The following is a 26,607-nucleotide window of genomic DNA, read 5'->3' as shown; positions in this document are numbered from 1 at the left end:
GGATTATGATGGCGCTATACAAGTAAGCTAAATAACATGTCAAAGAGAAACTGTCTTGGTAGCCCAGCTTTCATATTTCAAAAGTACTAGAAGAGTTTAAAGCTACGCCGTTATTGGTTTCTATGGTTTTTGTGATTGGCAACTAAATTTGTCCCAAAGTTTCTGAAGGAGACTTAAAGGGGTTACCCTGCAGTTTAAATCAGAGAGGAAGCCAAGGAAACAAAAAACAAACATACTCCCGGCCCAGGTGCTCAGATGTCCGCCGCCACTCTCCATTCAGGTGGGAGCTGTGCCTTTGCTGCAAGAAGTCCTATGCCACAAGTGACATGGTTGAAAAGGACCTCGCTCACAAACCCCACCAGGTCCTTACTAAGTTGCAAATTTTCATCAACTGTGCAAAATTGCAAGTATAACAAACACTGAAAACCATAGAAAAAACCTCACAGCATAATATAACACTGCAAGCTGAAAACCTAAGTCGTAGATCACTTTGCACTGTACTGAAATCTTACCAACCATGCTGCAACTGAACACAATAGCAGGCATGAATGGAGAGGTGGCCATGTGTACATTGCTATTTACTTCTATGCAAGTTCCAAAAACAGTTCAGTACATGTTTACTTGGCTCCATAGAAAGAGAGAGAGTTAGGCACAGGCTGACACTACTGAGGACAGGTTATCAATATGAATTCCAAAGTCTGATACCGGAGGCTTAGTTCACACGCAATTCTGCTTGGGCATATTCCGTTGCGGCTGCTGCAACAGGATGCCGATGTAGTGCACAGCATGTCGTCGCGACTTTCCGCTCTGGATTAGGCCCAAGTGAATGGGCCTAGCCTGGAGCGTGCGGCCGCGAGGCGGACGCTGCGGCTGAATCAGCTGCAGATTCCGCCTGAAGAAGCCATTGTGAGGGGGCGGATTATGACGTGGATTCCGCACCAAAATCCGCCCCCTCTTGCCCCGTGTGAACGGGGGCCTTGAGCGAGTACCGTCTCTGCTTCACAGATCAGTGATGTTACATTCATTGGTCACATAGTCTGTTCAAAAGAATGGGGCCTAGCTGCAATATTATGCACAACTGCTATACAATGTATGGCGCAATGCTTGGCATACACTGAAAAAGCCACAATGCTTGTCTGAATGCTGAAACCTCTTCAAACACCTGGGGGGGGGGGGTACTGGGTGTCAGAACCCCACTGATCTGATATTTATATCCTAAGGCTCATTAATATCATAATGGAGAACCTCTTAGCACTTGGCACTACCCAATCACATTGCACTACAGACAAATAAATACAGCTTTATGTTTCTCTGCAAAAATTGCAATGTGTAATAAAGAACTAATTGTTTGTACAGTGAAAGCTATTTCAGACAACCACCCAAAATTGCATGAAAAAGTGCTATTCTAGAGAAGAGGTCTTCTCAAAGAGGAAAGTTAGTATGGAAAAGTCCATTGCAGAAAATGTGATCTGGGTAAAAAAGTGGTCTTCTTAAAAAGAGGTGATCTTATGGAAAAATGTCACTGTATATGGTCCACAAGATAATACCGTACAAGAGTCAAGAGCTACAGAATCTCCAGAGATCTGAATCTTTAAGGGCAAAAAGTGAAATCCAAATATCCAACTGTAAATTCCAATGTAATGCATGAAAACTTTGCAGTATATCACCAGCTATTTCCACATTGAGTTTATTAACAGCAATGTGATCAATAAAGATCAATTTTATTGCTTTCCGATTTATCTTCAATAGTTTCCTTCAATTTGCAGAGTACTGCAGTGATAATACCACAGGGGTGATGGGACAAGGTAAACTGCAAGAGACCATTACAGTCATATTCTTACACACGACAGTCCTGAGAGAGGAGATTTTGGTCAGTTTGGGCAGTAGAGTTTATGCAGCCCTTTCCCATTATCAACTACCTTTCATTACACAATAAGTTGACCTTAATGACATTGGCTTTCAATGACTTCAAGGAAGCAGCCGCCTTTTCCACTGACAAGTGATAAAATCTGCTTCATGGAGTAAGAGTTAAGTGAAAACAGCTGTGTAAGTGGAGGGATGTTGACAGGGATGATCAGCGTTTTGCACGTTCCATGTAGATACTTTGTGCAGATGACAGGCAGCGATGTAAGTCGTGATCTGCAGAAGCTGTAACATATGCAGGATCTGGCATGGCACCATACTGAAACATTCTTTGCAGATGGCATTTTCCTTTTCCTTTATAAAGCAGCAAACACAGATCAGCAGTTTACCAATGAAGACCTACATCTCAATATTTTATATGCACAACAGTAAGCTCTTATGCGTTCAGTGTTTGTCAAAAAGGTCTGTTTTCAAGAATATGACCAGCATATAACAATCTCATACGAGCAACTGACTGCATCTAAAAACAACCAGTTGCAAACATGCTCACTGCTTGCCCCAAAAATTGAAATCCATGCATGGTGCCCTGGTAGGGAACATGTAGCAAACAGTGCCAATTACAGCCCATGTAAAATACATCCAAAGGTCTACACAGTGCACACAGATAGGGATGCTCAAAATAGATATATCCATTAAATGGTAACTAAAATTTCAGACAACTCATTTGATAAAGCATGTGATTCTAGATTAAAATGAAATGCTCCTTAAAGAGGACCTTTCACCATTTTGCCCACAGGCAGTTCTATATACTGCTGGAAAGCTGACAGTGCGCTGAGTTCAGCACACTGTCGGCTTTCCCGATCTGTGCCCGGTGTGAAGAGCTTACGGTCCCGGTACTGTAGCTCTTCTATGGTCAGAAGGGCGTTTCTGACACTTAGCCAGAGACATCCTTCTTCACAGCACAGCCAATCGCGCTGTGCTGTGAGAGCCGGGAGGAACGCCCCCTCCATCTGCACGCAGTTCTCGTCCATAGACGAGCATTATCAGGGAGGGAGGGGGGAGTTCCTCCCCGCTCACACTCTACAGCTCGATTGGCTGTGCTGTGAAGAAGGACGTCTCTGGCTAACTGTCAGAAACGCCCTTCTGACCATAGAAGAGCTACGGTACCGGACAGTAAGCTCTTCACACCGGGCACAGATCGGGAAAGCCGACAGTGTGCTGAACTCAGCGCACTGTCAGCTTTCCGGCTGTATATAGAACTGCCTGTGGGCAAAATGGTGAAAGGTCCTCTTTAACTAAAAATGTGGCCAATTTCTGCCAGAAAAACTTCTCTAAGGCCTCACATTGCAGAAATGCAGCTTTTTTTTTGTTGTTGCAGTTTTTTGAACCAAAGACCAGAGTGGATTGAGGGAAATGTAGAAATAAAAGCACTCCTTATATATTTCCCATATCCTTTTGTAGTCATTCTTGGCTTTGGCTCAAAAAAAAAAAAAAAAAAAGCAACACAATTTGCAACAAATAAAACAAATAAACAAATTTCTGCAACGTGGGGCCTTAGGCTGGTCTTACACGACCGTAATGTAAGTCCGCAAATGGTCCGCAATTGAGGGTTTTCAATAACGGACACATTATATTCAATGCGGCCTCTTCCACCACCGGATATTTTTGTCAGTTTTGTGGCCGGGCCGCAACCGTGGTCTGAAAATTATAGAACATGTCAGTAATAGCTGTGAATTGCGGCACTGCACGGACTCGCCCATAGAACTCAATGGGCGAGTGCAGCAGTTTACGGGCGTCTGCGGAGTCTATGTTGATGATCAGCAACTAGTGTGGCTGTGCAGACTGTAAAATCATTACGGCCGTGTAAGACCAGCCTGCGCCAAAAGTTCCTGCCACTAGGTGTCTCCCTTCTAGTCAAGCTAATTTTATAATTTAATCAATGTTAGACAAGATTCGACCATAGATACAATAGATAAGCAAATAGAGATAATGGAGCTTTATGTGCCTTTGAAATCCTTCCTATTGACTAAAGCTGATATCAATAACAGATTAAATGGACCCTTGGTACTTGGGACAGTGCTATACAACATACAGAACTGTGGCCTTGCTAGCAGAAAAAGAAGCCCATTCAAGTCAATGGGAGGGAATTTTTCAGCGCTGCATCTGACACGGATTCCAAACCAAATTCAGCACCATTTTCCTCTGTGTGAATAAACACTAAAGGTGCGACTTTGCATAAATTAATAGTACAGGTGAATATAAGCAACTTTGTAATAAATCTTATTAAGTCAATTAACCAACCTGTAGCAGTTGTGTATGAGGCTGAATACAGAGACAAAATCTTATGTAAAATGTCAGATTAAAGATAAGGAGAGCAACTTAAGTGCTGAAGGAAACAGATCTCATGAATAAGATATATTATATTACAGTGCATTTGAATATAAGAAACTATTTGTGAAAAGCTGTATACAACTGGAAGTATGCCCAATGCTAAGGCCCCACGCTGCAAGCCGCAGTGAAAAATGCATCACAGTTTTTCCTGCAGCACTTATCACAGAAAGTCCAGAGTTTTCCTCTGTGGACTTTCTGCTTCAATTGTACCAATAGGGGAACCGCTGGCGTTTCTGTAGGTATAACTGACATACTAGGATGTCTAAAAACTCAACAGTTTTGGAAATTTCAGAATTTCTGCTACACATTTTTCTGTAACATGTGGATGGGATACGCTAAAATCCCATCCACTTTGCAGGGACTGTAAAACGCCACCGTTTTTGGGTGGGGCCTTAGACAGTTTTCACAAAGTTCACAATACACATTACAGCACCTATTCATTATCATTTGACAGACTCCTGGGAAGTATCAATGAAAGAACAGAATATGAACAAGGAATGGGAATTGGGGGTGGGGGGGGCTTTACTATACATCCTGAGGGAAAAGGCACTATTGGGGAATTCTGCTGACAATGGATGACACTGTCTGTGCACCTAACACATTTAACCAAATAACTACAGGAGACTGCGCCTTGAGGGGGTCACTTAATACGCATAGCTTAGAAGAAGTCCTTGGTTAGACTGTTGAGTCACATGTGAGTCGTGACAAGTGAGACATGTATGGGATAAAAGGCTTACATTCTGAGAAGCATGATATTGATGTTTACTTTTAATCTTCCAAGAACTCAGTGAGAGCAAAGATGTGAACACAAAGCTATGTGGGCTAGGAGTACTGAACGAGAATCTACCTATGTAGAGCAGGAGAAAATGGTGATGAGAAAAATTAGAAAAGCCCATTAGCCAAGCAGCTTTTTATTGGAAGAACAAATTTAGCTTAGCTGGGAATCTCTGCGGATAATGAAAGACATGCTTGCTAGCTAATATGATGAAAAAAACTCAAGTTCATAACCCTAAATTGATCCAATCTATGCATTTGTTTAGTAAAACATTAAAGCTCGGAGTACTCTGCTAATCTAGACAATCCCTTGGCAATTCTTGTTATGTATACGATCTGGAAAACTTCATCAGCAGTAATATTTAGACAATGTAAGGATTTTATTTTAGTTGATCCAAAGCCATAACCATGACCTTAAGCTACTTATTACATTAAGAGGTAAAGACAGATCTACTTTCCTTGCAGCCAAATGTGTTTGGATGCAGAGTGGTGGACAGAATTAAAAATACAAAATGAAAAAAAAAAAAAAAAAAAAAACACCTCCCTGCTCTTTTCATTACTCGCATGTCTAAGCTCACAATCGCCCAAAGCAGAATTCCCCATTGGGCCCCAAGCTCACCTGACATGGCACAGTATACTTAATTTACTACATATAGAGACTCATCACATAGAATCTTCACCAATCTATGCGACTGTATAAAATACTGACTAGATTATTTAAAGGGATTCTATCATTGGGAAAACTCATTTTTAACTAAGCATATATTTGCATAGCCTTTAGAAAGGCTATTCCACACATACCTTTTGTTTGTAAATCCACCCAGCCGTTTTTAATTAGCCCACGTTTATTGATATGCTATTTAGCCTCCAGCGCACATCTGGAAGTTCACTGAGCACTGTGTATACATATCGGGAGGTGAATGCAGGGAGGCTGATGAGTCAGCAGCAGCCTCCCCCCCGTGTACACAGATCACACAAGCAGTACCCAGAGAGAATCACAGACACTTCCGGGTGCATGCTGGAAACTAATTAGCATATCAATAAAAGCGGGCTAATTCAAAAACGGCTGGGAGGATTTACAAACAAAAGGTACGTGTGGAATAGCCTTTCTAAAGACTATGCAAATAAATGTTTAGTTAAAAATGAGTTTTCCCAATGATAGAATTCCTTTAAGAAACTACACAGTTTAATTTTATATACTGCAGGAACACAGGACCGCAGAGGACATCTAGGTGCAGAGTCAGGTCAAACAGTATCCTTCCTTCCTGGCCCCATTTTCTCCAAAACACTAGGCCCCATTCACCAATCATCTTGTAGCATTTTCCAACTATGTGCTACATATGTACTTACATATCCCTGGCTCACATTGCTAATAAGGCCCTGATTCAAGGCAAGAGGAAGGTGGCAGAATATTGAAATTACTCAAAGACAAACAACCAAAAGCTAGTCAGCATTTGCTTGCAACAATTTGCAAACAAGTGTCAGGTAGTATTAGCATGTAACTGTATACTGGGCCCCCAAGAATGAAGTTTACTGGAGGTTCCTAGTCAATCCAGTCTGACACTGGGCATGTGTATTTGGGAGTATAAAGAGGTATACTTCCTTAAAAAGGTTTCCCACTTTGAATCTGGAGACTCTAGAATAAAAAATATTGTAAAAAAAGTGTAAAAATCTGATTTCCTTTTTCTATGAATAAGGATTATTTTTCATCCATGGCCTGCATCTAGTATTGCATTTTATCGTTATTGAAGTGGACTGAACTGCCATCGCCAAACGCAGCCCTAAGATAGATGTGGCACTATTTCCTAGGTAAACAATCCATTTTAACATTCATATTGCAACTCACCAGGCCTCCAAGCAGACAAGTCATGGATGTCAGAAGCTCCTATAGATTTATGCTCTGTGTTATACTGACTAGAGTTTGATACTTTATGACGTTGGTTAAATACAATACAACTGCATTTATATAAAGGAGTTGCAAGTTTCAGTTGTCTACTACCGCTATAATGTACACAAGTGTCTTACATTTGAAACTGTACAATTACGTCTGAACACAATAAATTATATTTTCTAGAGAGTACCTGGCATTTAATGGGTATAAAACACTGGTCTAAAGCAGGGGTAGGCAACCTTCACCACTCCAGCTGTTGTAAAACTACAACACCCAGCATGCATGCTCTGCTGTTCTTGAAACTCCTATGGACGTGAATGGAGCATGTTGGGAGTTGTAGTTTCACAGCAGCTGGAGTGCCAAAGGTTGCTAACCCCTGGTCTAAAGGATTCCTCCAAAGTCAGGAAGATCACCTGTCAGCTGCTACCCCTCTTCTAAAGATATAACTGAAAACTTTAATATGTATAGGACGCAATGAGGATTCTCCATAGCAATCAATCCAGAAGTCAGCTGTACAAAGTCACTTCGCAAATTAAAGCACTAATCTAATTGGTTTGTGTAGACAACCGCTCTAATACACCTTCCCATTTATGATTATGTAGTGAAGTGCAAAAACTGCTACAGGCTGATAAAAAACTAAAATAAAAACAGCTAAATTCTAGCGACTGCGCTATATGAAGAAAACCAAAAATAAGAACCCAGCAGAATAGAACACACTGGCCTCAAAACAAATACAAGAATATAATTCAAACCACTTGAGACACAAAACATAAAAAATATATATAATTTTTATTAAATATCACATAAGACAATACAATACGTAAACAAACAGGGGAGACACATGGGGAAAAGAGTAAATTTCCCCATTAAATCGCAGAGGAGTACCATAACCCTCCCACCGGCAATCACACAGAGTATAGCCCCAACTATGAAAAATAATGAAAAGATACTAGGAAAAAAGTCACAAGAGTCACAAGAAGGGGAATATATTCCCTAGTATAAACTGAATACCTAATATTACACACCAAACATAGGTGAGAGGACTAGATATCAAATGTCCACTAACCATATAGTATAATCAATAAGAATAGAAGGTGGTAAATAAGTAAAAAAGTGTACCCAGATAGGGTCACCTTTAATACATACCCGTAGGTACCGACATATTTCCTATGATCCAAAGTAACAAATAAAGATAGCAGTAGGGGGAACTCTGTCTGAGGCCGGTGGGACTGTGAGAAACGCCTGACGCGCGTTTCGCCCGCACTCGGCTGACGAAGCCGAGTGCGGGCGAAACGCGCGTCAGGCGTTTCTCACAGTCCCACCGGCCTCAGACAGAGTTCCCCCTACTGCTATCTTTATTTGTTACTTTGGATCATAGGAAATATGTCGGTACCTACGGGTATGTATTAAAGGTGACCCTATCTGGGTACACTTTTTTACTTATTTACCACCTTCTATTCTTATTGATTATACTATATGGTTAGTGGACATTTGATATCTAGTCCTCTCACCTATGTTTGGTGTGTAATATTAGGTATTCAGTTTATACTAGGGAATATATTCCCCTTCTTGTGACTTTTTTCCTAGTATCTTTTCATTATTTTTCATAGTTGGGGCTATACTCTGTGTGATTGCCGGTGGGAGGGTTATGGTACTCCTCTGCGATTTAATGGGGAAATTTACTCTTTTCCCCATGTGTCTCCCCTGTTTGTTTACGTATTGTATTGTCTTATGTGATGTTTAATAAAAATTATATATATTTTTTATGTTTTGTGTCTCAAGTGGTTTGAATTATGCGCTATATGAAGGACAATTTTCTACTGGGGTAATACAGGCCATGTTTAGGACTATGTTATGGCTCAAGTCTTGTGGTGTGAGGACCTGAAGAATGTGTCAGTATAATATAAATATAGAGAAAAAAATACCGTTTTTGAACATGCAGATGAGGATTGAGTGGAATGGGCATGCCATGAGTACCGTACTCAGATTTTAAAACCTGAGGCTCTGGCACACGCCATTGCATCAGAACCTTATCTGCATATTCATGCAAACTGCTTTTGAGAGGACATGTGCCTGGTCTGATATTTTTCCTGGTGACCAACTCCCTTGAAGGCTTGGTCAGCATAGTGACTTCGGCATTGAGGACATCGCCACTCTGATGATGCTGTGACTTCTATTTGCAAAAACAAACTGCATGAATTTACAACTCCCTTTAAATTCATTACAAAAGCAGCCGCAGGGTGACACAGCGATCTTTGGTAGCAGAAATGGAATCACAGCCAAAGTCACCAACTATCTATTCCATGCCCTATTGTGGGACCCCCCTCTCTATGAGTCAGATGGAGTCTGTCATACAGGTCGTCTCTAATTCTGGAGGAATAGAGCCGTTAATTTAATCCACCTCCATAAATACTACATGTAAATGTTACTAAATACCTGTCTGGACACAGCTTTCCCCAGACACAGTAAAATGGGTTCTCTCTGGTGAGACAAAGCCTAACACTGTATTTTTCTGAGAATATTTTTTAATCTGACAGCTACAAAATTACTTTAGTCTGGCATTAACATTACTATGTATTCATTGCATGTGTGATTAAGTAGACACTGCCTAAAATGCAGCACAGGGATGGCAAAAATCACATTTCTGATAGTGGGGTGCCATTCTTACAATGCCTTTCCATGAATATGGACGCTACAATCATAAAATGATCGGTCACAGCAAAGACCCGCAAGTATTTTAAATGGTTTCATTCTTGTGGTTTGTAATATGAACCAAAGAACACTCTTATCACAAGGTAAAATGTATCAGATGGTGTAATTTGTCCATGAAAGAGGAGGTCATATAAGGTACCACAGCCATCACAAAGCAGCAGTTAATGAAAAAACAGCAAATAAAAAATGGACCAAATCTGTGTATTCATTGGACAAGAGGAGCAGCAAGGGAATCTCGGGTTTCAGCCTAAATGGATAAAACATCACACATGGCACATTCTGACTTCCACGCTTAGACACAGGGGAACATAAGAGCACTAGAATGTGATTGAAAGTGATGTGGAAGCCTTGTGTTCTAATTTCATCAGTCTCTGGCAGGGCAGCAGCCAAAGTCTCTGCCTTCCATACAGCAGCAATTTCTCCATTGTATAGTCTAAGATATGCAATGGATACGTGCAGGTCTGGTTCACTCCAGTATGAGCACAATGGGGCAGATGTACATAGCAATCAAACACAACACACTTCATTTTTTAAAAGAACTAAAATGAAAACTGTGCAGTGATTGGTTATTATGGGCAAGTGTGACAATTTTTCTTTAAAGGGATTCTACCATTGAAATGAATTTTTTTTGACGATCACACGTCAGAATAGTCTTTAGAAAGGCTATTTGTCTCTTCCCTTTAGACGTGGTCTCCGCTCCAGTATTGAACTACAAGAGCAAGAGCGGCCTCCCAAAAAATGGCCGCCAGTCGGCATGCGCACTCGGCTTTGCTGGTGTCTCACAGGCAGAGCCAACTGCACAGGCGTCGGAGGTGACGCAAAGGAAGATGACAAAAGAAGGAGAGGATCCAGCCGAAGATAGAGGCGTCGCTGGAGCGTGTTCTCGAGCAGCAGTGGGGACGCCCCCATCACATTTTCAGCGCTGGGGCCCGCCACCATCGCAGCGAGAGAACTAATTTTCATACCGGTAAAAAACGGTATTTCTAAGTAACGGCACAGCGGAGACCACGTCTAAAAGTAAGAGACGAATAGCCTTTCTAAAGGCTATTCCGATGTGTGATTACCAAAAAAAATTCATTTCAATGGTAGAATCCCTTTAACGGTAACCGGTCAGGGGGTTTTTCCTCCATGAAATTTCCCCATCACATGTATGATGAAGTAATGACCTTCCTTTGCTTTCTTCTATAATTGTTCTGTTACAGCAAAGTGAAATTATAAGTGCATGAAAGTATAAAAAGTCATAGGAAACTGAACCTAGGTGGTCACTGTGGTCGGACAGCAACTTCAGTCTAGTCACACTGTCCACTTGATAATTACACCTCCTAGGAATTATGGGAAGAATATGCAAATCTGCCTTCCATGATGTAATTAGGAAGATAGTTGCTGCCTCATTGTTGCAAACCAATAGAGGGCGCTCACTGGAATGTGCAAGCCTGTCTTAAGACAGGATTCCAGTGAAATAACCCAATAATGGCTGCTCCCTTTAGCCTCATGCCCGACCTTCCAAGAGGCCTTTGTTTAGCAATGACGCTGGGATTAATACCAGGTATAGTCTCTCAATCGAGGACAGCTGTTTCGATCTGGTTGGATCTCTTGAGGCAGCAACTATCTTCCTAATTACATCATGGAAGGCAGATTTGCATATTCTTCCCATAGTTCCTTGCAAAGTGGAGTGCTAAAGGCTTAACAAGTCTCCACATACCTATATGGTGGTCTCTCCCTAAGGAGTGACAATATTCCCTGAACCCTGTCTAAGCCTCTCACCTCTACCAGGTTATAGTCCTCTCTACATCGGGCTGAAGAGATCCAACCAGATCGAAACAGCTGTCCTCGATTGAGAGACTATACCTGGTATTAATCCCAGCGTCATTGCTAAACAAAGGCCTCTTGGAAGGTCGGGCATGAGGCTAAAGGGAGCAGCCATTATTGGGTTATTTCACTGGAATCCTGTCTTAAGACAGGCTTGCACATTCCAGTGAGCGCCCTCTATTGGTTTGCAACAATGAGGCAGCAACTATCTTCTTAATTACATCATGGAAGGCAGATTTGCATATTCTTCCCATAGTTCCTTGCAAAGTGGAGTGCTAAAGGCTTAACAAGTCTCCACATACCTATATGGTGGTCTCTCCCTAAGGAGTGACAATATCCCCCGAACCTCCTAGGAATGACAGACATCTCCTTCATTACGTCTTGGAGTGAGGAGACTGTGATGGAGAGGTCAGTCATGCCCCGGAGGTGTGATTAACAGAAGGACAGTGTGACTAGATTGAAGCGTTTCCCCGCCCACAGTGACTATTTAGGTTCATAGTCCTATAACTTTTTATTGCAACAAAGTGAAGTTACTAATATTTGAAAGCATAAAAAGATAACAGAGGGGACAAATGGAATGGGAATTACTTCATACTGCACAATACGCAGGCAGTTCATGGTGGAAAACCACCTTGTCACAGGATATATGAGGTGTGAATACTTGTGTAAGACACAAGAGCTTAGAACTTGTTCAGTGGTTTGCTTCTACTAGCCCTGCATGTATAGATCATCTTGAAAAGTTCTTGTGCAGATTTTTATCTTATTTTCACAGTTTTCTATAGTGAATACACGGCTATATGCTTTATTTTGTGCACACCTTAATAGTAGAATTTGGATTGCCCCATGTACATGGTGCATCAACTAGACAGAAAATCGGGTCTGTGCATCAGTCAAATTTCCCAGTCCAAACAAGGACTGGACTCCTTGTGTCATAATGATGAGGGGAGTCCCTGCCACCTTGTGACTCCACAGTCCATATAATAGTACAGAACAGTAGATACTGTTTTCATTTGCAAAAATCTATTTAAAAAAATGGACTACAATAAAAAAAAAAAAAAAAAAAAAAAAAAAAAAAAAAATCGCAAAAGATCACACTGGTGTTATTTACTACTAAACAAGTTGTCACAAGGACTTTATGAAAAAGTATACGCATATTTGTAAAAACTTTGAAACATGTACACATACATAGATATCTACATATTCTGTACATACATGTACAAACATACACATATCACAAAAGATACTACTAAGAGTCCCACAGGGTCTCTGAAGGTTCTTGTTCCCCTTTAATAAGTTGAACAGTAGAAGAGCTCTATGCCTGGGAAAAATGAAATTGAATTCTTAGGCAGCACTGAATATTTTATGAGCAAATTTGAAAGCAGCTTACCCTGTATTGATGGAAATGATTTCTATCAGTGGGTTCTTCCTAATCTTTGGCAAATCCAATCGAGCTCCCCCCAACCGTTTTCCATTATCCTTTTTCTGACCCAGCAGTCGCACAGAGTGACCTTCAAATGAAGCACATAAATACACAAACACAAGTCAGACTACTTCAGTAGAATTCATCTCTCTGCCAGATATATTAATGGCAGCATTTAAATATTTAAGCGACAAGAACAGTGAAGAAAATATATAGGGATGATCTGCAATAATGGTAAAAACCGCAGGGGGAATTTATAATGGTGACACAAGTAATGAGCCTGGAAACAAGATATTACACATATGTGCAGATGGACTTGGATGTCTCTGCTACAGACCTGAATACTGTGCCATATACCTATGGAGGCATGAGCAATGAGAAATCTTACATTTTCAACAGAATAGCACAACCCTTATTGTTTGTCTACAGAAATACTCTGAAACCATATTAATTGAACATTTATGGTTTTCTCACTTATTTTTTTAGACTGCAGCTCTAATTTTGTCCATAGTACTCGTCCATAGACTAGCCCCCCCCAGTACTAGTCTATGGATGAGTACTGTCAGGAGGGGCGAGACGTTCCTCACCACTCAGAGTCATGGCTAGGCGGTAAGGAACGCCCCCTCTGATAGTAAAGCGCTACAGACAGTACTGTTAGGAGGGGCGTTCCCAGCTAGATTGTCAGGAATGCCCTTCTGACAGCGAAGACCTATCGGTAATTGCACTGATAGCTCTTCCCCCAGGGCACATAACGAGAAAGCCGGCAGTGTGCTGAATTTAGTGCACAGTCTGCTTTCTATTGGTATATAAAACTGTGTGTACCAAGGACATGAAAGGTCCTCTTTAAGGATACCAACAATTTGGGCAGTTATTGCATGGAGTTTACCAGGTGTTTTATTCTTAACTTACTATTTAGTGGCTAATGATACAGACAGTACTGTTCACATAAGCCAAATTTAGAATAAACAAAGCCTTAATAAGGTCAGTCTGCAGCAGCTAAAGTAGGTGTTATCAATTTACAGTGATAGTATTATGTGCCCACCTCCCTCATTAATCATTAGAAGACTTTAGAGAAAAATAATTGATATTTTAAAAATGCCTGAAATAGTTATTTCTAACACTCGGCAGAACCCTTTATCCCCAACCAAAAATATTTACCACGGTGACATGTCGCCATCTATCATGACCTTGCTTCACTAATTACCCTAATAAGTCATTAAGTGATTTAGAGAATAAATGGGCTATTCATGTTCTGATGCGACTGGCAAAGCAGAGTCAAACAGCAGTTGGCTCACAGATACATAGTGAAGTTAATGAAGAGGTGAGCAAGAATGGCTTGATAGCATAATAGGTAAAGCCATTATATACATATGATGTCATATGTTTAATGACGGTCAGGCAGGAGCAGAAAATTGTGTTACAAAGAAAAACAATGATGCCATTATGTACAGCAGCCATTTACTTATTCATCTGTGCCTTGTACTGGCCATGCATGTAATGATCAATAGGCACTAATTACATAGGAGATTACCACCCCAATAGAAATCACAAGCACGTTCACATAATCTATCAATTAATCTTAGAATACATTTGAGCAGCAGCACAAGGTGCTTGTATGGGATTTTAATAGAATTACACGGTGTGTTCAGCAAAGGATACACAAGGTGAAAGTATTTACTTCAAAGCATTTGGAAAAGGAACATACGAGTGGTGTTCAATAACTTATCTACCTGAATATGAAACAAAGTTTTCGGGGAAAATTGAACTTTCTACTTTTCAAGGACTTCAACACACTTATTCCACCTCTGCTACAGTGACTGGATACTACTTGCTGCTGAAGGAATCCTGTTACAGCCTCTTTAACTGCATTATCATCACAAAAACATTGCCCATGTAGAAATTTCTTCAGGTTACAAAATAGAAAGTAATGACTGGGAGCCAGGTCTGGACTGTAGGGTGGATGGCTAAGCTCCATCAAGCCGTATTCCCCGACAGCAGCTTGTGATTTGTGATACTTGTAAGCTGGCGCATTGTAACGGTAACACACCTGTCAACTTCCCTCGGTTTATCTCTAGGATTGCCTCATGTAATAACTTCATTGTTGAAGCATAGATGATGTTGTAATTGTTGTCTTGTGTAGCATGAAGTCTAGTGATAAAACATCTTTTGCATCTCAAAGGCTGTCGCCATGATCTTTTCAGCTGCACATAAAATTTCTTTGCAGTTGATGACCCCTTGTGTTTCCATTACATGGATTCTTGTATGGTATCAGGATTGTGGTAGTAGACTACATAACCTATCACAACCAGAGAATAGAAGTCTCTTGGATTTTCTACAAGTATTCTCTAAAGTTCTCTTGACTAAATTGCTGCTAAAATGTTTTTGCTCAGGCATCAAAATGCGTGGCACACATAAGTAACTGATCTTTGACATCAAAACAATATGAATGAGATGCAACAAGTAAATTCCACACTTAGGCTGGTCTTACACAAACGTAAGTTAAGTCCACAATTGCAGGTTTTCAAATGCGGACCATTTGTGGACACATTGTATTCAGTGCGGCCTCTTACACCACTGTAAATTTTATCCGTGGTGTGGTGTGCCATAACCAGGGTACGCACTAAAGGCCATGAATTCACGGCACGGACTGTCCTACAGAACTCTATGACCGCGCGCAGTTATGCAGATATACACTGAAGATACATCAGTGTATATCCGCAACTGCAGATGTCACCATTGCATTGCATTGGTGTGTGTTGTTTTTTGCGGATCTGCATAAAACTAATATACATTGAGCCTTGCGGATGGACACGGACGTCTGCGGAATGTGTTGCGGATCAGCAAATTGTGGACCGCAAAAACCACTACGGTCGTGTAAAACCAGCCTTAGAAAATGCAGATGGGCACCACCAATGCAATTTGTTGGGAGTGCTGTAGAGAACATCAAATGTGTAAAGAGGAAAAAGACGACATGAAAGCTTCAGCTATGCCTCCTCTTCCAGCGATGTCCTCGGGTCCTGTCTAACTCACGAACTGACATTGCGCAGTAGCCGTAGTAGAAGCATGCACTGCGCATGCACCCGCGCCATTTTTTAACAATGTCAGTTACCTAGTTAGACGGGACCTGAGGACATCGCTGGAAGAGGAGGCATGGCTGAAGAAGACGGCGGACCCTGAATGCCCGCCCACCGTGCACAATGGGTAAGTTGATCATATTCTGTTTTAGGGTTTTATTTTAAAACTGGGGGGTAGTTTAATATAACTTTAGCGGTGCCTGAATAGCCTTTTTAAAGGCTATACATGCATATGTGGGGCTCTATCAGCATGATTTTGCTGATAGAGCCCCTTTAATTTCAGTGGTGTTCCTACAGCGATCAGTATACAATAAAATATACAAATGTGCAAAAATTTGTGGTGGCTCAACTCAAGGAAAGGGAGGTTTCTTCTTTTAGAAGGATACTGTTCTGGTCACTGTTGAACTAAACAAATAAGTTTCAATATATACCATGATAAATATTTGGCCCTCTCTTTTGCAACTCGAGAACATCATGGATGTCTTGAAGGAACAGCATTGTGAAGTATATACTTGGTTAATTTGTCGCCAATTAGGGTTTTAAACTAACTCAATGGGAATGCCTGGCAATAGTTTAGATTCCTGATCTGAGGGATTGTGGTGATAAGTTCAGGAATATATTATGATCTCTATTTGTTCCCTTACTTAGCTTTGAGACATTAATAATTGAATTAATGTAAACGGGTTTGGTTAACACCTGACAGATGACTCTATTCCACGATTGTTTAGTAGTTGACCATATGCCAGCACACAATGTGGTAAATCAGGCTTCAGTGTAGTATAATGTGCAGGTGCAGCTTTTTTCACACTGGTTTGCATGATGGGTTCCGTGGCTGACGTATATTTTTGAATGGCATACTTCCGGCTCCGAGATATCTAAAGGAACCCAGTCGGTCATAGGGAGAAGCCACAAGTGGTCCTGACCCATGTGGAAATTAGAGATGCAAATACTTAATTTATAGGGCTATATATAAAGTACAATGTTTTAGAGGTTAGTAGGACCCCTTGAGGAAGTTGCAGACAGGTGCAGCGATACATGTGGGGAATCGCTGTGTCCCCCCGAATATTATCCCCCAACTGAGCCCTAGGCCTGATATGATACATCTACTGTTTGGCAATTAGGATATGTATTTTTTGTGCCACATATATTTAGCAATTACCAGTTTATCAGGGTCATTTCTTGATATATATTTGGTATAGGATTGAGTTCTTGCTCACTTTGATACACTTGTGCAGAAATTCCATTAGCTATCTAGCTTTACTTTATTGTAGATCTTAAGTCTTGTTTCATTCCATTACAGATTTTTGCACAATTGTATATTTTATTGCATACTGATCGTTGTAGACACACCACTGAAATTATATAGTTATTGATTTCCCACAAATGCATGGCAGATAAGCCCGGGAGCCTTCAATCGGCTCCCAGCTGTCATGGGAATGGAGCTTCGAGGCCGGCGACCCCCAGCAAAATGGTGGCTCGATCAGCCCACCATCAGTACTGTATAATACAGCACATACCTAAAGACTATGAAGGTTGCTCAAATCCTGTGTGGCCACTATATTTAAATACCTGACATCAGCCGTACTATTAGAGCACATGCCGGGAAGCGGTTAATAAGGTTGATCACAAAATGTATTAAATGTCAAATGCTGCCATGCTATCAAAGGTTGCTTAAACGTTTAAGTACATTTTAGAGGCCATGAGGCAGCGCAGTCTCATTCATTTGGATAGGAATAAGCTACAACATTGCCATGTGATCAACAGAGTTTATGTCACTTCCTGAGAAGAAGAAAGCATCCATGTTTTCTAATTTTGGAACAACATTTTTAGTAGGGCAAGTCCTGAATTAGTCGTTTCTGCAATCATAGAGCCAGAGATTGAAAACCAGTTGTAATCTACACTATAGTTACAGGCTTTGCAACCACACTAGAATAGAAAAAGCTGGATTGTGGCTCCCAACAAATTCAGTGGGACAGCTCCAGATTTAAAGGAAAGTTTCCAGGTCCATACGGTGTGCTAGTGCCAAAAATCGTGATGAAAAACACAACTAAAAACTACATCATGTAAAAAATAAAAAGCATTTCCTAATGCAGATTTTTTCAGCCTGCAAAAAACTCAGTGTGAACCCTAAAAAAGAAGCTTCAAAAGACTAAAGTGATTCAGGTCTTAAACACAATATTGATACGTTTTAAAATACAAAACCTTTCTATAGCTCTTTTTAATAGGTCTATATTAGAATAAGGTCAGTAGCAGACTATAGGGAAATACAGGTGGAATACACACACATCCACAATACAATGTCAGGACAAAAGATGCAGTAACATGTTATGTTGACAGTAGGAGGACAGATCATAAAGCGTGCTTACAAGATGCATCTCAGTTGCTTGATAAGACTTTTAGTGGCGTTGGTGTGTCATATCGCTAGTAGTGCAGCCTTTCATGACAAATCTCTTTGCAGAGGACTCCATATATGGTTGAGTGGACACACAAAGCTTTTATTACATTTTTGATTCATAGATGACCGATTCCCTCCCCAATATCACATCACATTATGGACTCATAAAGAATCGTAAAGTAGTGTCAAGCAAGGGAGACATAAAAGGCAGCCTGGCTTTGTACTCTTTTGGACACATCATGAATTACCAACTTCATGGGAGGATTCTGCAGTTCATCGCAAGTTCAAGGAGGTTACTATTGTATGTATAGCCAAACAATACACGCAAGATTATAATGAGGCATCTGTTGATTTTGTAAGGTTTTTATGTTCATAGGTATGTATATGTAAAATATGGATCTAACATTGGACTTACAGTCTCAAGAACACAGTGTTTAGTAGATATTTTTGTGTAAAGCCACTGTCTAGAGATGCAATAGTCAACCACATTTAAAATATGCTGAGACATACTGACCAGACATATGTCAAAAGGTTCCAGTTTTGGTATATGGTCATGCCCACCACACCCTATTGATATGAGCTGCATGTAAATTACAAGCATTTTCTACACAGACACACAAAACGTGTTGGGGTTAGAACCTAAAGTTGGTTAAGTACCATTTGCTACAGTAATTCTCTATTATAAAATAGAGTAGAAAAATCCTTCGTACAGCAAGTGAAACCATTTGTAGTATTTGCAGCACTGTTGCAGAACTGCAAAGACTTATATCAGTGGATTGTTCAAGTAGTCACATTACAGCCAAGAAGAGATGCTCCACTGAGTTGAAGCACCCTTAAAGAGCTGGAGAGCTTTTCACTGGACTGTATAGAGGTAGGCAGGGCATTTGTTATATACTTTGTGCTGACTTTTATACAATTACAGTGCTTTTTCTGACACTGTAATCTGCTTAGCCTTCACTGACTGTTACATAGCAGTCACATTGGCTGAAAAATAGCCAAAAAAAGGCTGTCAATGACATATTAATCAGAGCCTGATAGGGATTAGAAAAATGTCAGGGCACACAAACCTAACACAACATACTGGCATTAGTGTTGTGAACTACACTGTTATATATGGAGTTTCTCCTAATCACTATGTTTTCTGGCATCTTCTTTAAAGGCTAAGCTGCAAAGTGTGGCACCTGCTCACCAGAACTACGTATTTATAAGAGAAGAAAAAAAAGGATGGCAGCCAAGAGTACACAAATGTATTTAGGTCTAGAAACGCAAGGAAAATATTACAGTAAGGGCGAGTTCACACCTGTGTCCGGTCTCTGCTTTAGGCAATCTGGCGGGTTTCCGTCTTCTGCCCCGAGAAACTGGACAGGAGACGGAAACCCAGTGGTCAGTTTTCAAACACATTCACTTGAATGGTTTTGCAAAGTGACTGCCCGTGTGCGTCTTCTGCCTCTCCACAGCCAAACCATTTTTTGGGGTTTTTTTTATTAACCGAACACAAAGTCCTGTATTTCCGACTTTGTGTCCAGTTTTAAAAAAAAACAAAAAAAAAAAACGTTTTGCCGTGGAGAGTCAGAAGACGCTCATGGACAGTCACTTTGCAAACCAAGTGAACCATTCAAGTGAATGGGTTTGATAACAGACTGCTGCGTTTCGGTCCCCTGTCCAGTTTCTTGGGCAGAAGATGGAAACCCGCCAGATTGCCTAAAGCGGAGACTGGGCGCAGGTGTGATCCTGTCCTCATATTAATTCATTTATGAAGGTTGAGAAAGGTCCCTGGAATCAAAGTATTACGTTCTTAGTGACCTGCCTGCTTCTTGGCCTTTCAATCCAAAGTTATCCCCAATCCAGAGTGTGGTGGTCGGGCAGCACATGCACCGTTCCTTTTATCTCAGTGCACGCGCTGCCCATAGTGGTGGATTGGGGATAACTTGCTTGATGGGAAAACCCCTTTAACAACCAAACCATTTTTTTTAGGCTTTTCCATAGCCACATATGAAAAGCTAACACTTTTTTCCCCCTTCAATGTAACTATACAAGGGCTTGTTTTATTGCATGACAAGTTGTAAGGTTTAAAGGCACTATTTCGGGGTAGATTCGGCTCACTGATTTGTTTTCTATTATTTCTGAGAGAATTAATAAAAGTTATTCTGCCAATGTATCTTTTTATGCTATAAATTTTGCACCATTTACTGTGCAGGTTAAATAGCCTGATAAATTTAAACACTGGATGGACGCGATTACAGATACCAAATTTGCTTATTTTAGTTTTTTTTCTAAACAACTACTTTTGCTAAGTAAAACTCCCTTTTCTAACATAATCATAATAATAATAATAATAATAATAATAATAATAATAATAAATACATTTAACCCTTTAAAGCAATGGTCCCTAACTTTTTTTTTTTTTTTTTTTGCAACAGGGATTGGCTTCAAGCAAGACTATATTTCCATGGCCTGGCAGGGTGGGGCTTTCGTCATATGGGGGTGGGGTTATGGAGGGGTTTGGATTTTAGTGCACACTTATATTTTAATTATCACATTTAGAATGTAAATGTGACTCAACTCGCGATAGGTTCAGAATGAGTAGGAGTGGGCTTATTTCTCTGTATTTGGTGAGGTTTGTTTTTTTTGGGTTTTTTTTGCAGGAAAACCTGTTTTTTATTGATGCCATTTTTAGGGAAATGTAGAACTTTTTGATTTCCTTATATAACAAATTTTCAGTGATTGGCAACACAATTGACATTTGTGTTTAGATTTTTGTTGTTTTTTAAACGCAAATCACCATGAAGGGAAAACATTATTACAGTTGTATTGCTTGTACGTGTGATTTTTTTTTTTTTTTTTTTGCTTTTATTACTTACAAAACATTTTTGGATGGCGGGATTGTGATTTATTTGTTAACGAATGAATGTTTATTTTTCTAATAAAACTACATAATTTTTTAATGTTATTTTTCAGTCCGCTTAGGGGACCTGAACTTGTGTCGTTCTGATTGTTTCCATAACACATCACACTACCTATGTATTGCAATGTACTATACTGTCTGTTCCAAACAGGCAGCATATCAGGCCAAATACTGATATACTGAAGGAAAACTTTGGAACCTTCGTTAGCACCACAGCTGCAATGCCGCATCCCCCATCAACCCCCCCCCCCCCCCATAAACATATGTATATGTCAGTTTCAGCTGCCTGTAGGCATGGTGTCCACACTTGATCAAACTAATAAGGCCATTTTCTGTTATGCTGTTGTAGGAGCTGTTAGTGACATAATGAACATTCTCAGCAATCTTGCTGCTGAAATAGCTATTTATTGTATTATTCAAAACCCAGTGCCCTCTTGTCTACGCATAGGTATGTGGCAAGGTGAAAGGCCATGGTTGGACAACCTATTCCCTTGTCACTTGGCAGATGATTTGGTCGAGAGCAGCTAAAACATCTATTTGTACCACATACAAAAGAAAACAAATACAAAACCTTGATGTTTTTGTATTATACCCCTCCTTTTACATAACTTAATCATGCCATTCCTTCAGTTTTCTGGAAATGTTGATGGGACGTGGGTACATTACAGCACATCTTTTGGACTTGCCCAGTATTGCATCCATTTTGCATCCAGGTACAGTGGGAAACTTACACAATTCTATCCCACAATGTTCCATTGGACTCACTCAAGTATTTGCTGTATGTACCCCATAGAACTATGGGTAAACAGACAACTAGATTGTTTCAGCATATTCTTATGGAGCGTTCACACTACCGTCGGTGTCCGACAGCTAGTGTCCACTGCTAATGTCAGTTCAAAATCTTGTGCGGACATTAGCATCGGACACTAGCTCTGTCCGTGACATTTTGCATTGAGTTAAATGGACATCGGATGCGTTCTTTTACTGTCCGTGGGTGTCCTTAAGTGTCCATTCCCAAAGATGTCCGACTTTTCAAGCAGACAGCAAAAACCTAAATGTTGGGTTTAGCTGTCCGCTTGAAAAGTTGGACATCTTTGGGAACGGACAGTTAAGGACAGGCACGGACAGTAAAAGAACGCACCCGATGTCCATTTAAATCAATGCAAAATGTCATGGACACAGCTAGTGTCCGATGCTAATGTCCGCACAAGATTTTGCACAGACATTAGCAGCAGACACTAGCTGTCGGACACCGACGGTAGTGTGAACGCTCCCTTAGCCATTGGAAATAAACATCTCCTCCTCCTGTTCACAATTTATTGGTCAGACGTCTGTGCAATAGAACATATCATTGCTTCTCTCAATGACTCATTAGATTCCAATTGATCTGGGACTCCTGGGATACATATTGGCGATCTTGAATGTCCGATGAGCGCTAATGCTGTACCTGGCTGGGAAGACTGTCCTATTCTAACCAATTCCTGCCTTTTCTCTTTTTGTTTTTCCCTATGTCCTGTTTTTACTGTTTGAAGTATTTTCTATGTACAATTTCATGCAATTCTAGTGCATTTCAGTGGTTTATTAATTCCCTCTGAACTTTCATTTGGAATCCTACACCACAGATATTATTCTGTGGATCCATGTTTATTGATTCTTCTTACTGCTTTGATGTACTTTGTGTATTCCGGCCATATTGTTTTCTGATAACTCTTCTATAAACACACAGTTAAAATAGATGAAAGAAATTTTTTGAGAGAAGTCCTCAGTAGTTGATACCTTTTTTAATGGCTAACTCAAAAAGTTTTTTGATGACATATCGAGCTTTCGGGACTACTATAAACTATATAATTTAGTTAAAATAGAGACTAAAAAAAGAAAAGGCATGTTCATTATATCACAAATGACCCCTTAACAGCAGCCTAAAAGCCAATGAAAGCCACTCAATCTATTTATGCTAGAGTCACACTAGCATTGGGGTTTCCGTTGTTTGGGGACCCAAAAAAAAGAAACCCTATCCACTTAAAAAAAAAAAAGGTTAACCGCAGACCCCATAGTCTATAATGAGGTCCGTTGGGTTTCCTCTGGAAAGCGTCGGAGCGTAAACTCCTGCTTGCTGGACTTTCCCCTCTGCATATTTTAAATGGAATGTGGGACGGAGTCCCCGAAAGGTCAGCCAATGATGGCGTGACCGCAACCTTAGACGTCAGGAAAGCAATGCAATATGGGGAGAAAGCAAATTTCATGCAGAAACTACTATGATCTGAACTGGCTATTAGCATTATTACTACAATCAAGCAATGCCTTACATAGTACAAATACTAAAGTATAGTCTGAAGAGCTCATTCGAACAAAGTCTCACCTTTTATTGTTTCTTCTACAACTTCCACTACTCGATCGATCTGTTGTACCTAAGATAAATAGATATAAAAAATAAGTATAAAGCTCATGAAGCACTGAACTGCCAATGTCTATACCAAACCAGGAGTCATAGGGGTTAAATTGTCAAGAACAGCATTTTCAGCATGAGTTGTGGATGATTCCTGTCCTGCTGGAATTTGTGCCTAATTTATGAGGAGCCCTGCCTCATCATACCATAAATTAAATGCATCCTATAGAGTCTGTGCACCTAAACCAAAATCTATGACGGCTCCTTGCTTGGCTAGAGATCTGGCATCATTCACACTAGAAAATGGTATATTATGAACTTGACAGGTCAAAGAAAGGAGTGATTTTTGTTTATTGTATTTTTTTTTTTTTTTTTTAAAGCTTTTTTTCACTATTTTATGGGAGATTCTATACATTACTATTGTGGCTGATCATAGATCCCCCCCCTTCAAAAAAATAAAAATAAAAAAATAAAATTTTCGCTTGGCTTGAGTATAAGCCGAGGGGGGCTTTTTCAGCACAAAAACTGTGCTGAAAAACTCTGCTTATACTCGAGTATATACGGTACTTCACAAATGGCTGACAGCCATAGAGAGACAAATGCAGTTATCTTTTATGGTAGGTATCCCTACCTCCCAGCAACATGTGGTCCCATATACATTTCAGTACGGGACAGTATATGTTGCTGGGAGACAGGGACTTCTAGTACCATAGATAACTATACTGCTAGAAATCCCGCTCCCAGTATGAAGTTCAAGCCGGTAAATCTGGCTAAAACACGGACCGAGTCTCACAGTCGTGTGCAGCCTAGTGTAAAGCCTGACAGTGAAGGAGCATGGCTCAGGGATTCGCTCTCTGCTGTCCTTTACATCCCTAGGTTATTCCCTCTCAGGTCCTGTACATTATCTGTTTAAACTGACTATTCACATATTAAACTAGTTAACACATAAACTAGCAAATAGCAGATTTAGAACTCAGTATTTAGTAACCATGTTATTAAATCAATTACGGTACTTATACTGTGTGTCATACTAGCGAGTAAACCTCAGATTTTACTGCCAATTACAGAATAAACATGAAAAATATATTTTACGCAGAAGACAAGTCAGGTTGAAATTAATTTTAAAAATGACAATTAGTACATCACAATAAAACCAGATAAATATATTAATGTAATATCATGTACCATGTTAATGGAATATAAGCCAAAAGAACGATGTTAAATAGACGACAACTGCTGAAAATGTCACCACATTTCAATGCCAGAATAGATCTATATTCATGTCAAATGGAGACTCCCTACACAGCAGGGAGTGGTGTCTCTGAAGGGCAGAAATGTTTTAAGAAGTCAAAAAAATCTATATTACTCTATCTTGCACCCTATAAAATGTCTAGAAAGAAAGCATGGTCTTGGCAAGTGACCCAACACGTGGTTTTCATTAAATTGCCCACATTCAAGATCTGACAATAAAAAAGAAAAAAAAAAAAAAAAAAAGAGGGAAGGCAAGCAATATGAAAATTGTAGAGCAAACCAACAGGAGAAGAAGGAAAGGCATTAAAAAAAGGAAGGAGAATAAGGCAGTAATTTGCAGCACGTTTCATCAAGAAAATGAAGATGACATACTTTACCTGTACCTTCTGGGGATCCATCTGAATTTGCAGAAAACTACACAGCAACATGAAAGGCCAGCCTTGAGTCCAATGGGTGGAGTAATTCACCAACTCAACGCAAATCCAGTGTAAGTTACTCTGTAGAGTAACCCACTGGACCCAAAAGTCAGTTAACAGGGATTTGTGTAGGTAGCCAGTTATATATTGTAGGAGAAGCCATGCAGATTAATGCTAGGTTCACACTAGCACTCAGGTTTACGTTCTGCTGGTCTGCTTGAAAAAGTGGTTACCCATGGAAAACCGCAGACCCCACAGACTATAAAGGAGTCCGCCAGGTTTCTACCTGAAATCGGTGGAGCCTGCAGGACTTTTCTCTCCACATTTTTTAAGTAGAATGGGGGATGGAGTCCACGAATGATCAACAAACACTAGTGTGACCGCAGCCTAACATATTATTTAGTGGTGAAAAAAGGCAGCATAAGGTGCACTTTAATGATTTAGTGTGAATTTTCTGTTGGTTTGAAAGTGATGGCATGAGATGTGGAGGCAGCATGGGCATACCTAAAGCCTGGCATCATGCCACTGACTATGCAACTAGACAATCTAGTATCTGGGCCTCATGTTCTGCTGCGCCTTAAAACTTCAAGCAAAATACAGTCAGCTGTATAAATAGAGGTACAGCACGTGAATAAAGTGGAAATTATACTGTGTTTCCCATAAAGCAACTTGCTTAACTCCCTGTGCTCTACAACAAACTACCTGCAGATAGGACAATATGTTCAATGGGACAAGTCTCCTATACAATGACCAAGTATGGAGAAATCCAAGTCAAAAGACCTCTAGAGAAAATATTCAGCAGAATAAATTATATGGCTTTGGCCTTCAAATTTACATGCAAATGAGGGGAACGTACAGTACTCCTGCTTAACACATAGTGCCCAGATTTACTATTGTGATTACGACTAGACAAATATGGTGTATCTCAAAGTAACGTGGGCCATCTAGGCAGAGTTAAAGTGTTTCTGACGTGCTAGACATGTGCATGTGGGTTCTCTGAAAAATAGGGGTGGTACCAAAATTCTAGCTCAAATAAGGCAAACTAAACAGTGATATGTTACAAAAGTAAGAGTGTAAGAAAACGCCAGATTGAATATCCAGCATAAACCACTGTGACAAACAGGCAGTCAGAAAATGCATCGACTTTAGTTTACACTGTCACTACATCAGACCAAGCGAAGATCACTCCGCACAGAGAACTAATGACTATGAATGTCCTCCTTCTTTCTTCTCTGTTCCTTAGCTGCTATTGACTCCTAGTATATCTTTCTCAGCATATGTGTGTCTACGTCTGTAATATATTACTGTGTATTATCATGT

At 40.2% G+C, this 26,607-nt stretch overlaps 1 protein-coding gene across 1 annotated transcript in view; it reads right to left on the bottom strand.

Moving 5' to 3' along the window:
- Positions 1-26,607, bottom strand: part of CDKAL1 (CDKAL1 threonylcarbamoyladenosine tRNA methylthiotransferase) — a 538,831-nt gene that overhangs the window by 399,034 nt on the left and 113,190 nt on the right. Inside the window, exons 7-8 of the mRNA XM_075270938.1 lie at positions 23,594-23,642; positions 12,828-12,948 (exon numbers count right to left, since the gene is read on the bottom strand). Coding sequence (XP_075127039.1) covers positions 12,828-12,948; positions 23,594-23,642 — 170 coding nt within the window. The remainder of the gene's footprint in view (positions 1-12,827; positions 12,949-23,593; positions 23,643-26,607) is intronic.

Source organism: Leptodactylus fuscus, chromosome 4, assembly GCF_031893055.1.
Source record: "Leptodactylus fuscus isolate aLepFus1 chromosome 4, aLepFus1.hap2, whole genome shotgun sequence".
Taxonomy (NCBI): Eukaryota; Metazoa; Chordata; class Amphibia; order Anura; family Leptodactylidae; genus Leptodactylus; species Leptodactylus fuscus.
This window is presented reverse-complemented; position numbering and strand designations above follow the sequence as displayed.